The 18875-nt window shown below is 46.4% G+C and overlaps 1 protein-coding gene across 1 annotated transcript in view; it reads left to right on the forward strand.

Annotated features, from left to right (window-relative positions):
• Nucleotides 1-18875, forward strand: part of WDR72 (WD repeat domain 72) — a 79916-nt gene that overhangs the window by 17876 nt on the left and 43165 nt on the right. Inside the window, exons 10-15 of the mRNA XM_053365014.1 lie at nt 656-797; nt 1599-1844; nt 3674-3894; nt 6370-6568; nt 11956-12117; nt 18858-18862. Coding sequence (XP_053220989.1) covers nt 656-797; nt 1599-1844; nt 3674-3894; nt 6370-6568; nt 11956-12117; nt 18858-18862 — 975 coding nt within the window. The remainder of the gene's footprint in view (nt 1-655; nt 798-1598; nt 1845-3673; nt 3895-6369; nt 6569-11955; nt 12118-18857; nt 18863-18875) is intronic.

Consider the following 18875-nt stretch of genomic DNA (forward strand, 5'->3'; position numbering starts at 1 on the left):
CTACATTAACAGAGGCAATTAGAGATCACACTAGACAAGAGTTTCAAAAAGCATGGGGGAAAAGCAGCGAACACTTCGCAAAACAGTGCCCTAAAATACATACCTGGACTTGTTTCAATTAATGTCTGCAGGAGACTTTGTGGATATTTAAGTTATAATTAGAAAAATATTAATAATTATTCATAAAGGAAACAGCTTATAAGAAGTAAATAAGGAGACCAGATAAGGAAGTATTTTATTTGGTCGTTTGTATTGTTGTATGTTATGTTTATTGTATTTCTGTATTGGGGGTGGGGGTTTATGTTATGTTGTAAATAAAATTTTCAATAAAAATTAAATTTAAAAAAAGGAATAAGGCCCATATTGATGTGACCCTTTAGCCATGCTCCCGGGACATCTGCACAGATGCTGTGGGCATGACCAGTGGAGCATGCTCACAGAAGGGAGAGGACTAGTGGGCAAAATCCTGCTCCCCATCTGAATAGGGCCATGGATAGATATAATATGGATATGCATCTGATAAAGTGGACCACAAAAGCTAAAGCAACATTAAATCTGGTAGTCTTTAAGGTGCCACAGAACTCTTTGTTGCTTTTGCTGCAACCGACTAATACAGTTTAAACGTGTGGTTTGTTTGTTTGTTTTTAATGAACAGAGTTTTTCTTACATTATGGGCTTCATCAATGAAAGAAAGGAACCTTTTTATAAGATCCTTTACTGTGGAGCAGCATCAGGCAGAATCACTCTGTGGCATATTCCAGATGTGCCAGTTTCAACTCTGGACGGCTCTCCAAAAGGTTGGCTCAACTTTTGAATGATTCAGGAGGGCGGGGGGGGGGGTTAAAAGGATTGTGAAATGGGAAAGGTCAGGGTCTGCAGAAGGGGGAGGAGAGGGAGGAGGAGGAGGAGGAGAAGGAATGCCACCTTGCCCTGATTTGATTGAAGGCAGGATGATGACTCAAACAAAGGAAAACCTTTGCGAATTTTCAGACTCTGGGATTCCCACTGCACTCAAACAACGAATGGCCTCTTGTCAACAGATATAATACTTTATGTTTCATTTGTCTGCTTTACTAAGGAGTTCCTCAAATTGGACACATAATACAGAGGGTGGCTATTACTGAAAATGAGTTGTTCACATATCACCAACATGTCATTGAAAACAGTGTTGTTGTTTTTTAAGACCTTACTGGATTTTTCCTAGAAAGGGAAATTTAAATACAGGAAAAATACAGACTGGCATACTGATGCCAGCAATGTCCTATGGGCTCTATGAAAATAATAGAGCTGGAAGGGACACCCCCCGGTCATCTAGTCCAACCTTCTGCAATGCAGGAATCATGCCCACATGTGCTCCCACCCCACCCCACCCACAATCTGGAAGCAGCACTTAGAAAGAAAAAACCTGCTGGGTTTTCCTGGAGGCAAAGAGGCATAATACTTGCTTTGAAAACAGGATCAGAAAGACCCCCATCCTAATTTCTATAGCCGTGACCTACTGGTGGCAAGACAAATATCAGCAAAGTCTTTGAATTTTGCCTCCGTCTTCTCAAGCAGTTGGGCTCTGTGAACGACCCCCTATTTATCTTTCTCCCTAGAGATCCCTATAGCAACATCCTGGACTCTTCAGAACAGCTTTGACAGCTGCAGTCCTGCGGCCGAAGGCATCATCGACCACCTCTGTGGAGCTGAGAATGGGATGGGGAGTGACACCATCACTTCCTCCATTTATATCCCCAGCCTTGATAAACTGGTGTGCGGGTTTGCGGATGGCAGGATCTTCATCATGCTGGCTCTGCAGGCTGCCAAGGCCAGGCTGATGGGAAAGGGCTCCTTGCTGAAAGGTGAGTGGGAATCCTGCAGACACTCCGGTTGCCTGAGTTTCTGGCTGGCATGGGTTGCTCATTTTATTAACTAAAATGCTACACTGCTTACTATATATCTGTCTAAGTGCTTTGCATAGGTTTGTGTCCAATGAAGCTCTACTCAGAGTAGACTCATTGAAATTAATGGGCCTGTCAGTTACGCACATCCATTGTTATTATTATTTATTAAATTTACATACTGCCCATCGTCAAGAGACCACAGTACAGTTTACAACGTAGAATTTCAGTATGTCAAACGTTGGAGACAACCTATTAAAATGACAACAGCATTCCATAAAAATTCCTAACAACTAGATAAAAATGAAATAAAACCCAAATGCACCTGTATTTCACAAATAAAGCTGAGCAGTGTACAAAAGAATTAAAAATAAAGAGTCGCAGTCCAGGAAAGCTTGGGTGAACAGGCACATATTAAGGGGCATTTAAAGGTCATTAAAGGTAAAGGTAAAGGGACCCCTGACCATAAGGTCCAGTTGCAGATGACTCTGGGGCTGTGGCACTCATCTCGCTTTACTGGCCGAGGGAGCCGGCGCACAGCTTCCGGGTCATGTGGCCAGCATGACTAAGCTGCTTCTGGTGAACCAGAGCAGCGCACGGAAACGCCGTTTACCTTCCCGAAGAGGAGTACCTATTTATCTGCTTGTGCTTTGACATGCTTTCAAAGTGCTAGATTGGCAGGAGCATGGACTGAGCAATGGGAGCTCACCCCATTGCGGGGATTTGAACCGCTGACCTTCTGATCAGCAAGCCCTAGACTCTGTGGTTTAGACCACAGCACCACCCACGTCCCTTTGGAAAGTTGGTTGGTACTAATAAATGTCTTACTGCCCAGCTGTGGATTTTGTAGGACTTTTAATAACAGTCAGGGGGGAAATGAGCAGAGTTAGACAGTTGTTCCAGCTCTAAAACTGAAGTACTGATTGTGTGCAATCTCGTTTAGGATCACAGATCTACCGATAGAAAATTATCTACTTTGCCAGCATTTGTTGCCTGGTTTAGTCTGCACAAGTAAACCACAGAGCCTAGGACTTGCCGATCAGAAGGTCAGCTGTTCGAATCCCCGTGACAGGGTGAGCTCCCGTTGCTCGGTCCCTGCTTCTGCCAAGTTAGCAGTTCGAAAGCACACAGTGCAAGTAGATAAATAGGTACCACTCTGGTGGGAAGGTAAACGACATTTCCATGCGCTGCTCTGGTTCGCCAGAAGCGGCTTAGTCATGCTGGCCACATGACCTGGAAGATGTACACTGGCTCCCTCGGCCAATAAAGCGAGATGAGTGCCACAATCCCAGAGTCGGTCATGACTGGACCTAATAGTCAGGGGTCCCCTTTACCTTTACCTTTAGGCCTATAATTCCCTATGCAGTCACACCTCGGGTTGAAGTTGCTTCAGGTTGAGTGCCTTCGGGTTACGCTCCGCAGCGACCCGGAAGTAATGGAACGCATTACTTCTGGGTTTCGCCGCTCACGCATGTACAGACGGTCAAAATGATGTCACACGCATGCGCGGAAGTGTCAAATCGCGACCCGCGCATGCGCAGACAAGTGTTGTGTTTGCTTCTGGATGTGAACAGGGCTCCGGAACGGATCCCATTCGTATCCAGAGGTACCACTGTAATTCTTCTTCTGCTCATGGTGCATTATTAACACTTCTCCTGTGCAAAGGTGGCCACAGTTTCTGGCCAGATGACCTTCACTCTTTTCTGTCAGGAGAGAGTTAGCCCCTGTTGGACTCTGCTTTCGTTGTTGACTTTCTCTCTCTCTCTTTCTCTCTCCCCTTGTTCTGTCAGACACCCTGCCTCATAGAATACTCAGCCACCACAGCACCAGCGTGACCTCCTTACTTTACCTCCATGGCCGATCAGCCCGGTTTGATCCCAGCTGGCTGATGTCCGGGAGCCAGGACTCCAGTGTGGTCTGGTGGGACATTTTTACCGGGGAATTATTGCATTGCTTTTCGCTGCAAGCTGGTCCCGTCACAAATCTGCTGTTGTCTTCAGAAAACTACAGGGTAAGTAAAGAGCATAAGGGAGATGGGTCTTCCCGGAAGGAGAGAAGAGACAGGGCTTAGTCTACCCTCCTGCCTGAGTTCTTGGGCAAGACTTGGAGGACAACAGCAACAGGCAGGGTCAGATTTTATTTCCCCTGGAGGAGAAGGAAATCCGGCACTCAGCAGCGTGACAAGTGATGCAAAGCCCCATTCTTTGCACCCACCAGACAGTAAACAAAATAAATTCTAATTCTAATTCTAAATCTAATAATTCTAATTCTAATTCTAATTCTAATTCTAATTCTAATAATAATAATAATAATAACAACAACAACAACAACAACAACAACAACAACAACAACCAATAACAGCATGCATTGTCCACACAGCTCACTGACCTAGGATTTAATTGCATCTGGCTTTTGACATATGCCATGAAGAATGAGCTTGCAATTAGTTTTTGGTTTTTTGCTGTCCTTAATTTTATTACGTATTTTGTACTTTTTCTATTGTAAAATAAAAACATTTTTATCTGTCTCTTCTTTGCGTGTAGATGACCAGGGAGGCAAACTCTGCCAATTAAAAATGCCTCTGTTTACTAAAAATCTGTCAGTGGCACCCCTCGGTTACCCCACAGAAACAGCCCACACTATTTAAAGCAATTTTTCTCTGCTCCTCAGCAAAAAGCCCCCCAAAACAACCCAAGACATTCCCTACCCACTGCAGATAATCCAAAACACAGGGTATGGGGGTCCTGCCAGGCTGGCCAGCCAGTGCTAGCCCCAAGGGGTTGGAGGTGGTGAAGAAAGTGAAGTGGGAAGGGAGAGAGGGTGCCTACCCAGATGTTCACCTCACCAGAGCATCCCCAGTTGGTCTCTACAGCTGCTTCTGCCTCTTTGTTCTGAGCCCTTGGCACAAGGAGGTCTATAATCAAAATAAGGGATGAAGGGCAGGGTTTCATGTGGAATTTATGAGATGAAGGCTTTGCATCTTCCTATGATTCATTCAGCCTTGCCACAGTGCCCTCATCTGGCCAGATTTAGACTTCACGAGGCTTTAAATTAGATTTCACAGACCAAACCGACAAAGGAGTTCTTAGGGAAGAAAGAGGTGTCTGTCATCTTCTTGGCATTGATGGTTTCTTTTCTACTGAGAGAAGGAGTCAAGCAGTTCAGATGTGGGGTCAGTTGCTAAGGGTGTTCAGTGGCACTGTCTCTTCCCCTGATATTTCAAGAAGTGGAGGGGCAGGCAGTTGCCCACTGGGGGTGCTTTGTATGGAGCTGATCCTGTCTTAAGGCAAGGAATGAGCTTCACAATTGCATTTCTAGTGCCTCTAGAAGACTAAAACCCTGTGCTCAGCATCCATTAGGTAAAGCTGTTAAAGGTGTGAAATTGGACTCATTTTGCACAAGTGTGCTTTGTTTACAGGTGTGTAATTGGAATCCCAGCGTTACGGCTTTATTATTTCCCCTCCTGTCCTATTCCAAGGGCAACAGGCAGTATGTATACATTTCCTTGTAGCAATTTTGAGGAGGGGGGGACAGGATGAGCAGAAATCTGACTGGATCCCAGGAGACAGAAGCAGGCAACTTGGCTGGATGCAGGAGCTCAGCCCCTCCTCAGACCTGCTCAGGCTGCCTCTGCTACTTGTAAATAATAATAATAATAATAATAATAATAATAATAATAATAATAATTTATTTGTACCCTGCCCATCTGGCTGGGTTTCCCCAGACACTCTGGGAAGCTTCCAACAAAGATTAAAAATACATTAAAATGTCACACATTAAAAACTTCCCTTCAGATGTCTTCTAAATGTCAGGTACAGTGGTACCTCGGGTTAAGAACTTAATTCGTTCCGGAGGTCCGTTCTTAACCTGAAACTGTTCTTAACCTGAAGCACCACTTTAGCTAATGGGGCCTCCTGCTGCCACTGCGCCACTGGAGCATGATTTCTGTTCTCATCCTGAAGCAAATTTCTTAACCCGAGGTAGTATTTCTGGGTTAGCAGAGTCAGTAACCTGAAGCGTATGTAACCTGAAGTGTATGTAACCCAAGGTACTGCTGTAGTTGTTTATCTCTTTGACATCTGATGGGAGGGCATTCCACAGGGCGGGCGCCACTACTGAGAAGGCCCTCTGCCTGGTTCCCTGTAACCTCACTTCTCACAGTGAGGGAACCACCAGAAGGCCCTCAGAGCTGGACCTCAGTGTCCAGGCAGAATGATGGGGGTGGAGACGCTCCTTCAGGTATACTGGGCCAAGGCCGTTTAGGGCTTTAAAGGTCAACACCAACACTTTGAGTGCATTAAATGCATTTCTGTTCCATCTGGAGTGTCATGCAAAGCACAGTCCATTCAGAAACTCCAGCTTTTGCCTTATTCACAGTCAGCTCCCTTTATATGTTTCACACATCCACACAACCCACCCTCTTGGCACACTTTGGTGTTTGTGAAGGCTTCTGAATGACTTACCTTGGCAAAATCCTTCTTTGCAGTTCAGAGGGCACCGTATCGTGTGCTGCTTGTGTAGCGATGACCATGCTGTGGTGCTTCTGCACATACAAGAGCGAGCCTGCCTCATGCACGCCAGGAAACACCTTTCCCCTGTGAAGAGGCTACGGTGGCACCCTGTGGAAAATCTCTTGGTGGTTGGATGTGAAGATGATTCCGTTTACGTCTGGGATATTGAGACCGGTAAGGCCTCTCTCTTTCTCCGCCATCTTTGTAAAACACAAGGGACCCCACCAGCCTGGAGAAGCAGCGAGCAGAGGCAAACTCTGTTTGAAATGCCAGAGTTAGAGAGAAGGCCAATCATAACATTCAGCAATTTAACTTGGACTCTGAATGGTGAATGATTAGCTAGACTTCAGAGGCTTTGCTGCTCTGGCCAGTTGCCTGAGGTAGAGTGAGGCAGTGGCGTAGTGTGGGGGGTGCAGGGGGGGCCGGCTGCACCGGGCGCAACATCTGGGGGTTAGGGTTAGGGGCGCAAATCCACGCGTTAGGGGGCGCAAATCCACGGGTTAGGGGGCGTAAATTACTTGCCTTGCCCCGGGTGCTGACAACCCACGCTACGCCGCTGGAGTGAGGCACAAGCCCTCTCCATTTCTGGTGACACTGAGTTAGTCGACACTGATAAAGGGTGTCTCCACTCTGCCCCTTTATTGCAGGAGTGATTCAAGCACATACCGGAACTTTCTGCATTTAAATCAGGGGTCAGCAACCTAAGGCCCATGGGCCACAAGTGGACCACGGGGGTCATTTAATTGGCCCACGAGCTGCCCCCAAACCGAGCTGCCCACTCGGCGAGTCCCCCCCCCCCACTGCACTAAACCAACATAGCGTGGCACGGGGGCTCGATTCCACGGCGCTGGAATTTGCATCTGTGCAGACATAGATGCCGGAAATTGTGGGCGCACATGCATGATCCGGTCCATGGAAGGATCTCTGCTGGAGCGAACCGGCCCTGGAGAGGTAAACCTTGCTGACCCCTGATTTAAATTAAAGCACTCTTGACACCCTGCCATAACAAATTCACTTTAAAAACACAACAAAACACAACACAGACTTTTGGGTGTTTGGAAAGCAATGGGGAAATGCATTGAAAAGTGTGTCTAAGTGAATTAATAATGGGAAGACGCGTAAACACCCCATAAGCAACTCTGCAGGATGAAGACTCATTGCTATATAGGCATCCCTTGGACAAATGCTTGGAAAAGGCTGAGCATTGGGGTCCCGCTAGCGTTTTTCCTCTCCTTTGGGTGCATTCTGCAGCACTGTGACACTGATGCAACAATAGTGCCTCAGTGGTAGATTTATACTGGGTCATCCACACATCATTCTGAGTTGCTCTGCAGTGCTTCCCCAATGCCACCATGCTCTTGCCACCTGAAAGGGCATAAAAAACCCCTTTAGGATGAATTTGAACTAGTTCGTTTTGTAAAAAGAGGAACTAGTTCCTTTTTGGGAAGGGTGAACTTGAACTAGGACCAGTTCCTTTTTAAAACATACTTTTCAAGTATTGTGTGCAGACAGTCTGCTCTGCTGCAAGAATCCATGGATCAGGGCCCCTGGCATGGGAAAGAAGGCTGGTTGAGGAAATCATACCCTACATAAATCAGCATATAAAAATTGAGTCCTTTTATAGTCTGGATGATTGCTATTGAAACAGTTTACTTACTGTTTTGGACATGCTTGCGTATCTACTACATAAAATATAGACTTGTAACAACGTGCTTTTAAAAATAAATAAATAAATAAATAAATAAATCCATGCACGTTCTGAGATGATTGTGACATTTCCTGCCAATTTGCAAACATCCAGCGACAGACTCATTTGAGCTACAGTTCTCCTGGTTCCAAGTAAATGACAGGTCTTTATGACAAGCCTAGCACTGGGTGAAAGAGTCAGACCTCCGCCATATCACACTCAGGCTGTGTTTCTAAATGAGAAATATTGGGGTGTCCAGGAGGCGGCCACATGTTTGGGGCTTATCATGCCCACCCCATCTGCAAGACACTCTGGGACCCTAAGCAGAGGCATGCAGGAGCTGCTTGTTCGTAGTCAGCAGTTCAAACTGCCCACCTTCTGATCAGCAAGCCCAAGCTCCTGCCAACCTAGCAGTCTGAAAGCATACCAGTGCAAGTAGATATATAGGCACCGCTGCAACAGGAAGGTATGGCATTTCTGTGTGCTCTGGCACTCGCCACAGTGTCCCGTTGCACCAGAAGCGGTTTAGTCATGCTGGCCATGTGACCCAGAAAGCTTGTTGTTGTTGTTTAGTCATTTAGTCATGTCCAACTCTTCATGACCGCATGGACCAGAGCACATTAGGCTATCTGTGGACAAACGCTGACTCCCTTGGCCTGATAATGGAGATGAGTGCCACATCCCCTAGTCAAGTTTGACTGGACTTAGCCATCCAGGGGTCCTTTACCTTTACTTTACCTAGTCAGCAGCGAAGGAAATTAACTCTGTACATGCTCAGATTTCTGCTATTCTTTCTCATGCTCTGGACCCAAGAAAGGGTCAGAGTGTGGCCCCAAAGAAAATTGCAACATCCTTTCTAGGAACCAAGTGGATTGCCTTTAGAAACTGGGCACATGCCTCCATCTCTCCCCCTCCCTCTCCCCCAAGTTAACAAACTTTGCCTTGAGGGAAAGCTGACATTCCTTTAAAGAGGCATATAATCCAATTATGGAATCATTAGGTGTTTTCAGGGAGCTCTGTAAGCTTATGGCACCTTCCTGCACTCTGCTTTGGTTGGAACGAGCATGAAGGAAATATCTGTGCTGCGATGCTTGACTATGAGTCTGTCTGCATTCTGGACATTTGGGTTTGCTGGATTTTTAAATGACTTCTTTGCACTTTTTGCCATTATTTGATCATTCGTATTATCAGTATGCATGTACACACACACACACACACACACACACACACACACGAGATACATATATCAAAACAGAGGGCTCAACGATAGTTCTGCTTGTCCCATGCCTAGAAAGCACAGGTCTTTCTGCTTGTCTTGCCACTTTCCCAGGGGAAAACCCACTCTTTAGTGCTAAATCAGAGCAAACATTCCCTGCACACTCACTGCCCTGTTGGAAATGGAAGCCCATGTTTAAGAAGACCAGAAGCTGGCATCCGTTTGTCTCAGGAGAAAATGGAAGAGTACACCGTTTGGGGGGGTGAAGTCAAACTGTTGGAAGTTTACAGTTTCTGCTGTGGTGGTAGAGACTCATATGTAGAGTGGTAGAGTGGTGGTAGAGACTCATATGTAGAGACATGTTTTGTTGCAGCTAAGGCAGATAAAGGCGTCTGGTTGTGCTGCGTTTCTTCTCTCTGTGCTCCTTCCTCTGGTCACTGCTATGGATATATGACCAGCAGGGCCGTCTTAAGCATATCTGGTGCCGTGGTGCAAAGCTCCCTCCGGTCCCCCTCCCCCGGTTTCTCAGAGGTTTTTTTAGGGAGGGTGGCACTGCCGGCGGGGCTGGAGGAGGCGGACAGTGGCTGGAGGGCAGCTCCTCCGGCAGGGAAGAGGCTGGACGCGGCACCTCCCGGCTCAGCTGGCCACTTTGTGCCACGGTGGCCACGGCAGACAGAGGCTCCAGCTTGGCTTCAGCGCAGCATGGCGGAGGCAGATGAGGGTGGCGAGCTGATGCCAGGAGGTGCTGTGTCCAGCCTCTGCCTCTTCCCTGGTGCCCTCCAGAACTTGGTGCCCTGGTGCCCCACACCGCTAACCTCTATGGGTAAGATGCCCCTGATGACCAGACTGTTAGTCTCCAGATCAGCAGAAAACTGGGCCATTTCCTCTGTGTTTTGGTTGTAACCGAAGGCCTTTTGTCTTACTGGTTTATTTTCCTATATCAAAACTTCCTTAAATGAATAGATAAGTGCTTGGTGCCTTCTGAGATAGTTCACTGTTGTGCTATGATTTCCATGCAACAATATTTTTGAAAGAAAAAAAAATCCCAGCTCAGAATGGCTGTAAGAAAGTCTAGCAGAATAGAGGGACCTTCCACATTTTCATTTGTTCCATGATTTCTAGTGATAGGTCTGAGTGTTTTGTTTGTTTTGTCCCGCTGCTTTCCCTGGGAAAACCCACTGTTTGTTGCTGAATCGGAACAACCACCAATCGGGTTTTCTGTGGGTTGACATTTGTTCCGATTCAGCAGTGAATTTCAGGTTTTCCCAGGAAAAGCCACAGACAAAAAAAAAATACCCTCTCAGATTTGTGACTTGAAATCAGGGACCAATGAAAGTGTGGATGGTCCCAAAGAGGAAGCGAGGAGGAGGAGGAAGAAGAAGATCTCTCTCAATGAAAAGAGCGATAGGATATTACGGAAAGGGAGGGAGGAAAATTGAGGCCTTCAGTGGCTTTGGTCTTCCAGTGAAAACAATTCAAGGAGTCAGCTGGAGAGTCTTGGTTTCCTGAAGTCAGAGGCCTGGTCCCTCCTATCTGTGCAAATGTAAGCAAGATGGAGCATAAAAGAGCGATGGGAAAGATGCACTTGCGAAGAAAAGAAACAGCAAAAAAGGGACCATCTGCCTCTTGTCATTTGATACCTGGAACACTAGGGGACAGCATTCAAATGCTGAATGGAGGCTGACTATTGATTGGAGTCTCCAGGCTAACCTGTAAGTTATGAAGTGTTTCTGCTGAGAGACGGAAGGCGATTTGGGCAGGCAGCTTCCAGGGTGAAAAAAATATGGGAGAATGAAACAAGCCTCCCTTACAGTCTGGTTGCCCTGAGCAGCATTTCAGATGCTGGAGAGCCCCTGGAAGCACATGGAAAACATGGAACCAGGTGCACCAAATGTGAATGGTTCCAACTGCTTTTAATGTTGCATTTCTATAGAGTTGCAACCCACCCAGGGACCTTATGAAGGGTGGGTAAGAAATCCTGTTGTTGTTGCTCGTTACAATATGATTTGATATAAGGTAGAATCCTATGCTGCTTCTACATTAGAATTAAATTAATCAGCTGCTCACCGGAAAGGGAATAAAATGTGATGATTATATCCATTGATTTCTTATCATTTAAGTGTGCGTCTGTAACTATCCCCTCTTACAGTTATTAATTATGCCATTCACAGCAGCTGTGTATGGGGACCAACCATGTGGGTGACTTAAATGGTGTGATTCCTGGCATAAACTGGAGGCAGGAATGGCAATCGTGAGGGGTGGTTCTTCTTAACTTTGTGACTGTAGTTATGCTATAGGCCTTGTATGTTTATATACCTGGCATGGGCTCAGCTTTTGGCAGAGAATCCCTTTGGGAAGTTCTTTAAGCCCCTTACAGAGCTGACAAAATCCTATACCAACTTCCTTCAGAATATTGCGCTCAGTGGGACTTCCCATCTGAGCAGGCAAGTGCAGTATTATTCTGTAGCTGGCTTTTTGCTTGGTACCATTAAACAGCCATCCATGGAGCAGTCTTAATGCTCACCTTGGTGAATGAACTTGTCCAGCTGCAACTTACCTTCCTGGCCCTGATTCTGCCCCGGAGCTCCTGCTCTGCTTATGTGAAGTCATGCTCCGCTGCCTGTAAATTTCTCAAACCACTATTTCTCCTCTGCCCAGGAAGTCTCGAGCGCCATGAAACTGGGGAAGTTGCTCAGGCAATCCTCGCTTGCTGTGAGGACTCAGTCATGGCAGCGGCAGATTCTCTGTCGGCAGTCTTTGAAGAAGACACACCTAAGCAGGAAAGCCTGGATGGCCAATCTTCCAACTCCTATAAAATCGGCACTCTTTCCTACAGCAGCCTCGCTCATCGAGAAAAGTCTTCCCACCATCAGGTGAGTGCACAGAAAGGGGAGACTTCGTATCAAAGAATTGCAGAATTGTAGAGTTGGAAAGGACCTAAAAGGTCCCCTGGTCCAAACCCCTGCCACGGATCTTGGACAGCACTCAGCAAACCTACCTTGATGCCACATGACCCAAAGTTGCTTTCCCATCCCCCTCTCTGGAAGGGATGGTGTTACAAAAGCACCATTCAGGAGAACATTAAAACTTTAAAGTAGGTTTTGCCTGCAAGAGCTGAGGCACGTGCTGATCTTGTAACTGGCCACTTTAGCCCAGGCTCCACGCTGGCTAGAAGGCTGAATCCTTATGGGTTCAGGATGTTGGCTGGGAGTGAACTTGCTCTGTAAATTGATAACAAGTCCATATACTGTATTTTTCCGTGTATTACACGACCCCATGTATAAGACGACCCCTACTTTTGGGAGCCCTCAACAGTTGTTGAGCTTCTTTTGTAAGTTTGCTGAGCTGTTGAGCAGCTTTTCGATGATCTGGCTGACGGAACTGGTGCCGTAATACGCTGCATACTGGCACTCACCAAATACTCTTCCTAAGCCAGGAAGAGCATTAAGCAGCCTCCTCTCTGACATTTCTCTGCTACCACTGCAGCACCGGCCCTCACTTACTTAGCATATTAACCTGTGTATAAGATGACCCTCAATTTATCACAAAACAAATTCAGAAAAAAGGTTGTCTTATACATGGAAAAATATGGTAAATGCTACTTAAACTATAGAAGCCCCTCCAATTTGTTATTGATCTTGCCTCAGAACCACCAACTACAGATGAAACTAGCACTTCTAACAAGACATTTTGACCAGTAAATATATGAAATATAACTCTATTGTGCTTGATGAAAAGTAAGTCTATGAGTTTTACATACACAACAGCGGCTCGAAAAGCTTTGGTTTTTTGGTGGGGAAGGAGCCTCAATTGTTCCCTATCTTTGCACATGTAGAAGGATCATTTAGTATTTAGGTATTTAATGGCGACTGCCCAACATCTCCTGTTGATTAGGAGCAGCTATTAGACATGATAATCACCCTCTTTGATATAACACTATTTATATAGACTAAACGATGACTGATGAAGAACAGTAGTAGTAGTAGTAGTAAGATAATAACGCTATTTAAATGAATGTGGCTAATGAGATTTGGAACCAGGTTTGGTGCTTAATTCGGCAAATTGTAAAATGGATCTGCTGGGAGACTGAAAAGGTCTCCACTGAAAACAGAGCTCTACAGAGTCCTGAAATGGCAAGGAATGACCTAGCCGCACTCCAGCACTTTAAAGTCTCATTGAATTCCAGAAAAGGGAGAGTTAACCACGTGCTTAAATGCCTCCCATGGAAAACAATGTTTAAGTGCTTGAGGCAGGCTGTGTGTCACCTTTCTTGTACCTCATGGCTGGCCAGCCTCTGAAGCAGATTCTCCGTATCAACATATTTGTCCTCATGGAAATTGCAGCCACCAGGGCCGAGGGCTGCTTGGGTGATTTTTGGTGTGGAAGTGGGACGTGTGCCCAGAAGATAAAGTTGGCCCTGTTCCTCCTGGTGGGACAAGTGCCGTCAGTGCAAAACGAAGCATGCGTGTCGTCAAATTCCCTTGATATACAGTACTTAAACAGGTTTTAATTATTTCCAGCATCAAAAGGCCCCCTCATGTGCGGCACCGTTGTTTGCCAGAGAAAGCGCCACTCTGAACGGGGGTGAAGGGGTCTCTCCCCAAAATCAGACCCTCAGCATTTGCCTCAGTCACTGACAGGGGGAGAGGCGGCAATTTGTGTGGTGAAGCCTATTTGAATAGGGTATTGTTAGAATACTTATGGTCCACTTGACAAGGGCTCTTGCTGTAAATAGCACAATTTGACTCCAGCTGTTAAAGGGAGGTTTTGACAGTCGCTGAATGGGATTGGGGGGGGGGGGGGAGGTGCTTTGCTGCAGAGGAGAGAAAATCAATACTGGCCTCTCGTTCAAAGCAACCTGCTCTTTTTCTTGTTCAGTTCTCCTTCCGGGTTTATATAAGGTGATCTGCCATTTAGAAAGGAAGACCTAGCTACTGTTTAAAAGCAGGGTTGGTTTGTGTGTGTATATGTGCATGTGCAGACTAAACCAGGCAACAAATGCTGGCAAAGTAGATATTTTTCTATCGGTAGATCTGTGATCCTAAACGAAATTGCACATAAATCCACATGAAAGCAAAGAGATCCACTTGGTTTCAGGCATTACAATTGCATTTCTGCATACAATCCGTTGCCTCTGTACTTCAGTTTTGGAGCTGGAACGACTGTCTAACTCTGCTTGTTTTTCCCCTGGCTGTTATTAAAAGTCCTACAAAATCCACAGCTGGGCAGTAAGACATTTATTAGTACCAAGCAACTTTCCAAAAGCCTGCCACTATTCTGTGACGCTGTCATTGGCCCTAATAAAGACATCACCCAACTGTGGATTTTTGAATTTTTTACTGGGCGTTTTTTGCTTCTTAGAACAGATTCCTCTTCCGTGGACCTCTTGGGCTCCCTGACAGTGTGGCTTCCTCTATGGCCTGGTGCTGATCATTGCCATCTAGCCAAGCTGTGACCTGACACTCCTTAGTGACAGAATACCTGGCTAGGGGTAGCAAGAAGGCTTGGGCATGGGGCTTCCATGGCACCACATGAGGGGTGGTCTTTGGTAAATTTTCATAATATGGCACCCTGTGCGAGGCCAAAAATTGACGCACCCAAACTGATCTCTCAATTATGGATGTGCTCAATTATATGGCTCTATGCTCTGTGTGGGGCAACCATCTAAATCATTTTGCAGCACAAGGGTTTGATTGTGCAGGTACCAGCCAACCTTTAAAAATGATCGCTGCTCCCCACCACCCAAAAAACAGAAGAGAGGAGGAGTTCCAGTGCTGCGCATGCAGCAGAGGAAAATATTTACTTTGCTCAATTCTTTGCTCAATCCAGTTTCCATTTTCTGCTTCTATGTAATGAAAAATGAAAAACACAGAAGCATAACAATAGGGAGAGGACTCTTGGTTTAAGAGATTTTTCTCCTAAACAAAGAGTCCTGATTTTTCTCCTAAACCAAGAGGCCTTCCCCTATTGTTATGGTTCTGTGTTTTTCATTTTTCATTACACAGAAGCAGAAAATGGAAACTGAATTATTATTATTATTATTAATGCTTAATTGTGAGTGACTTTAACATGTAATAAACTACAGCTTGCATGTCAGTGCATTGATATAGTTCTCTAACACCCCGGAGTTAAAATGGCTTCAGAAATAAATGTGTTCAGCATCTAGGCCCACATATGTAGTGGCACTTCCAAGATTCAAAGCTCCCAATTATGAGCATCTCTTTCTGTTGTCAGGAGCTGCTAGCTTTAAGTGCCTGGCTGGGGAGGAGGTGTGTGAGCCTCACTGAGAGAAGGAAGGAAAGACTATCCCTGACAGCTTCAGACAATGCAAAGGGGGGAGGCAGCAGATCGATGCTCCCTCCCCCAATCTTGGAAGTCTCTGCTGCTCCTCGCCCCTCCACTGTCCCACCCCCACCCCCGGTCAATGTAATGACAAGAAAATTGGTGTAGAGGCCAGTCTTGCAGCTAGATCATTTTAGACCCTGGACTTAATGGTCCTCCAGCACACGCACACACACTAAACAGTCATGTGTGTTACTCTGGTTAGGAAGCAGACTGCTCTTCTCTCTAGCCATGCCAGGGTCTGCAAATGCTCCTACATTCTTGGCACAAGAGAGCAAAAAATAAACAGCCCCCCACCAAAACACACACACTAAAGGTTGGACAACCTGATAAAAAAAGAGAAATACTTTGAGCATGTGCCGTTTCATATTTTATACTCGCTTCAATCTCCAAGACCACAGGAATAAAACAAGGTTTGCTTCTGCTGCCCTAAAGCTACGCACATTTACTTGTACAGTGGTACCTCAGGTTAAGTACTTAATTCGTTCCGGAGGTCCGTTCTTAACCTGAAACTGTTCTTAACCTGAAGCACCACTTTAGCTAATGGGGCCTCCCGCTGCTGCTGTGCCGCCGGAGCCCAATTTCTGTTCTTATCCTGAAGCACTATTTCTGGGTTAGCGGAGTGTGTAACCTGAAGCGTATGTAACCCAAGGTACCACTGTAAAAAAAAAGGATGATAAGCATTTTTAAAGTGAAAGGAAAAATATTGAAATGAGCATCTGTAATCACCTGCTTGCCTGCCTGGCCTCCCTTCCCCTATAAAATGGTTTTTTAGGTGTGAAAGGCTGCTGTGGGGTTAACCACTGTCAACCTCGGTGGGGCTGAGACCAGGCCTGCTTGCTGCTGCCCCCCCTCGCACAATCTGCCACTCCCCAGGTGGTCATTTGGTAGTGGGGGGCAGGGTGGAGGCTGGACTTTGGCCCCCAGGTCCAGCCTGAGCTCCACCATCGGTAGAGCCTTCAACATTTGTATGAATTCTGCTCCTATTCCTAAATGTGTGCTAAATGAAGCGGAGCTGTTTTGCATTGCAGTGTGTGTGGAGAGCAGCAGCAGTCAATGAGAACATAGAAGCCTCTCAGGTACCCTCCTGTCTTAGCTCTGCGCTGATAGGCCTGCTGCTCCCACCTTGGGTGCCAACAGCCAGCAGCTCTGACGTTTTGGGAGCTGGACAGCTCCCACACCCATATGCCGTGCCGGGGAGCTGTCCAGCCTCCTGGAGCCTGACAGCAGGACTGGGTAGGTGCCTTCAGAGTTGTCCCCAGGATCAGGTTGCTTGAAGGTTGGCAGGGAGGGCAAGGGGGTACATGGTGTGCATGCCCTATACTCCTGCCCCTGGTCCCCCACAGCTTCTTGGCCCAAGGTCCCATGTCTGCCCTACTGCTGTGTGAGCCCACTGGGAGACTTTGGCTGTCAGGAGGTTACACAAAGGTCCTCCCCACCAATCGCAAATGACTGGGAACTTGAAAAACAAAACAGAACTCTTCTCTTCAAGGGCAGGGGCATCTTTGAAAAGGAGAAAGCTGTACTGACATTCAAAAAACCTGGTTTTATATGGAATTTTACTGTCACTGAAATTAACTCAAGTTTCATTTGAAGATAACGCAGCACAGCTATTTAAAGCCTTCTGAATGCCAAACAAAGGCTCATTTCCATGCTCAGTTATTACTGGACCTCTGAACACTCTATGCTGGGTCTGGGATTATTTTTTTCCACTTGAAAATGTTTATATATTAATATAAGCAATTTGTAGATTGCCATTTATATTTCTTTTTTTAAGCATTACTGAGCCACCATAACTTAAAATATCAGGGTGAAGTCCAACAATAAAATATAAAACATATTTAAAAACTACAGAAACCATAAAAGGGAGTGCGCTGAGAGCAGAGCAGTCAAAGCAGCCTTGAAATATGCTTCTAACAAGTAGAACTTTCTGTGGCATAAGAATCTGGACCCATTTTTGTGATATCAGTTTAAATCAAACAAACAAAACACACCACGCCACCGAATGCAATTTCTGCCAGCCTCTGTAATCAAGAACAAGCAGCTCACTAAGCGGTGGCCTTTCCAGTCCAAAATGTTTGCTGATTTCGTGAAGCAATATTTTATGCTCATAAACTGGCTGCAAGGTGGGAGTGCAATTCCATTTATCTTGATATTCTTTAGCTTTATAGAGCCTGCCAAAGTGTCCATCTGTTCGGCGGAGATTGCTTCCCCTCGCGAGTGGTCAGGGGGAGTGAGCCGGGAGAGGTCAAAGGAGCTTCTTGACCTCGGGTGTTTCTCGCCAGAGCAATTGGAGTAGAGGGAGCCGGGTGCCATTACGAGGTGCTGCTCAGCAAAGCAGCCCCCACTTTAATTGGTAATGATAGTAGGGAAGACACAGCGAAGCCACAGCCAGGAGAAAACAAAAGGCATCCAATATAGTAATTTATTACCGGTCGCTGGGTTTCAGCCGCTTGGTTGTTTTACCCCTGCCGTGGCTGCAGAGAGCAAAAAGAGGCTCCAGCACTTAATGCAAAATGGAGGCCTTGCTGCCGGCAGGGCAGCGTGGGGCTCGGAAGAAGATTGCCTCAGCTATTAGTTGGATCATGGATTTGTGCTCGTTGACTCGACTCTCCAGGCCCTTCTCTCCAGTGCATCAGCTGCAATTTCCGGCTTGCTTCTTCGCCTACAATTTGCCCTGCCAATCTTCAGGCTGCTGAGCTGGTGTCATCACTCAAACATGGTGAGATGTTGGGGCCCATGGAGCCAAAAGAGGTGCATCTGTCCACTGTGTTGTCCAAGGATGCCTCTGGCCCCACATTTACAGGTGCCAGGGGCTGCTGCAGACTCTCTGGGCAGTGGCCTGCGGTGTGCCAAGCCCTAAAGCTGCCTCTCCTCTTGAGCGTGTGGGTGGGGTGGAGGAGGGCTGCAGGTGGTTGGCACCAGTGGGGGGTAAGTGAGGGTGCTCAGCAGAGAAGGGCCAAGGGAATCACTGGGAGTAGCTCCTCAGGCTGCTGTCCACCAGGCACATCTTAAAGAACCTGCTTTGCATTTTTGCTCATTGCTTCCCAGATCAAGCAATATAGCCAGTGGTTGGAGGGACTTGTTCCCTTGCCAACCATTTTGTGTGGTTCTTTTAGTCCTACTTTGAATCCTGTCCATGATTCAGCTGCCTAGTTATTCCAGCTCTCTGCTTTTTGTTCCTTAAAGGTAAAGGTAAAGGGACCCCTGACCATTAGGTCCAGTTGTGGCCGACT

The sequence above is a fragment of the Podarcis raffonei genome, chromosome 14 (genome assembly GCF_027172205.1).
Source record: "Podarcis raffonei isolate rPodRaf1 chromosome 14, rPodRaf1.pri, whole genome shotgun sequence".
In the NCBI taxonomy this organism is placed as follows: domain Eukaryota; kingdom Metazoa; phylum Chordata; class Lepidosauria; order Squamata; family Lacertidae; genus Podarcis; species Podarcis raffonei.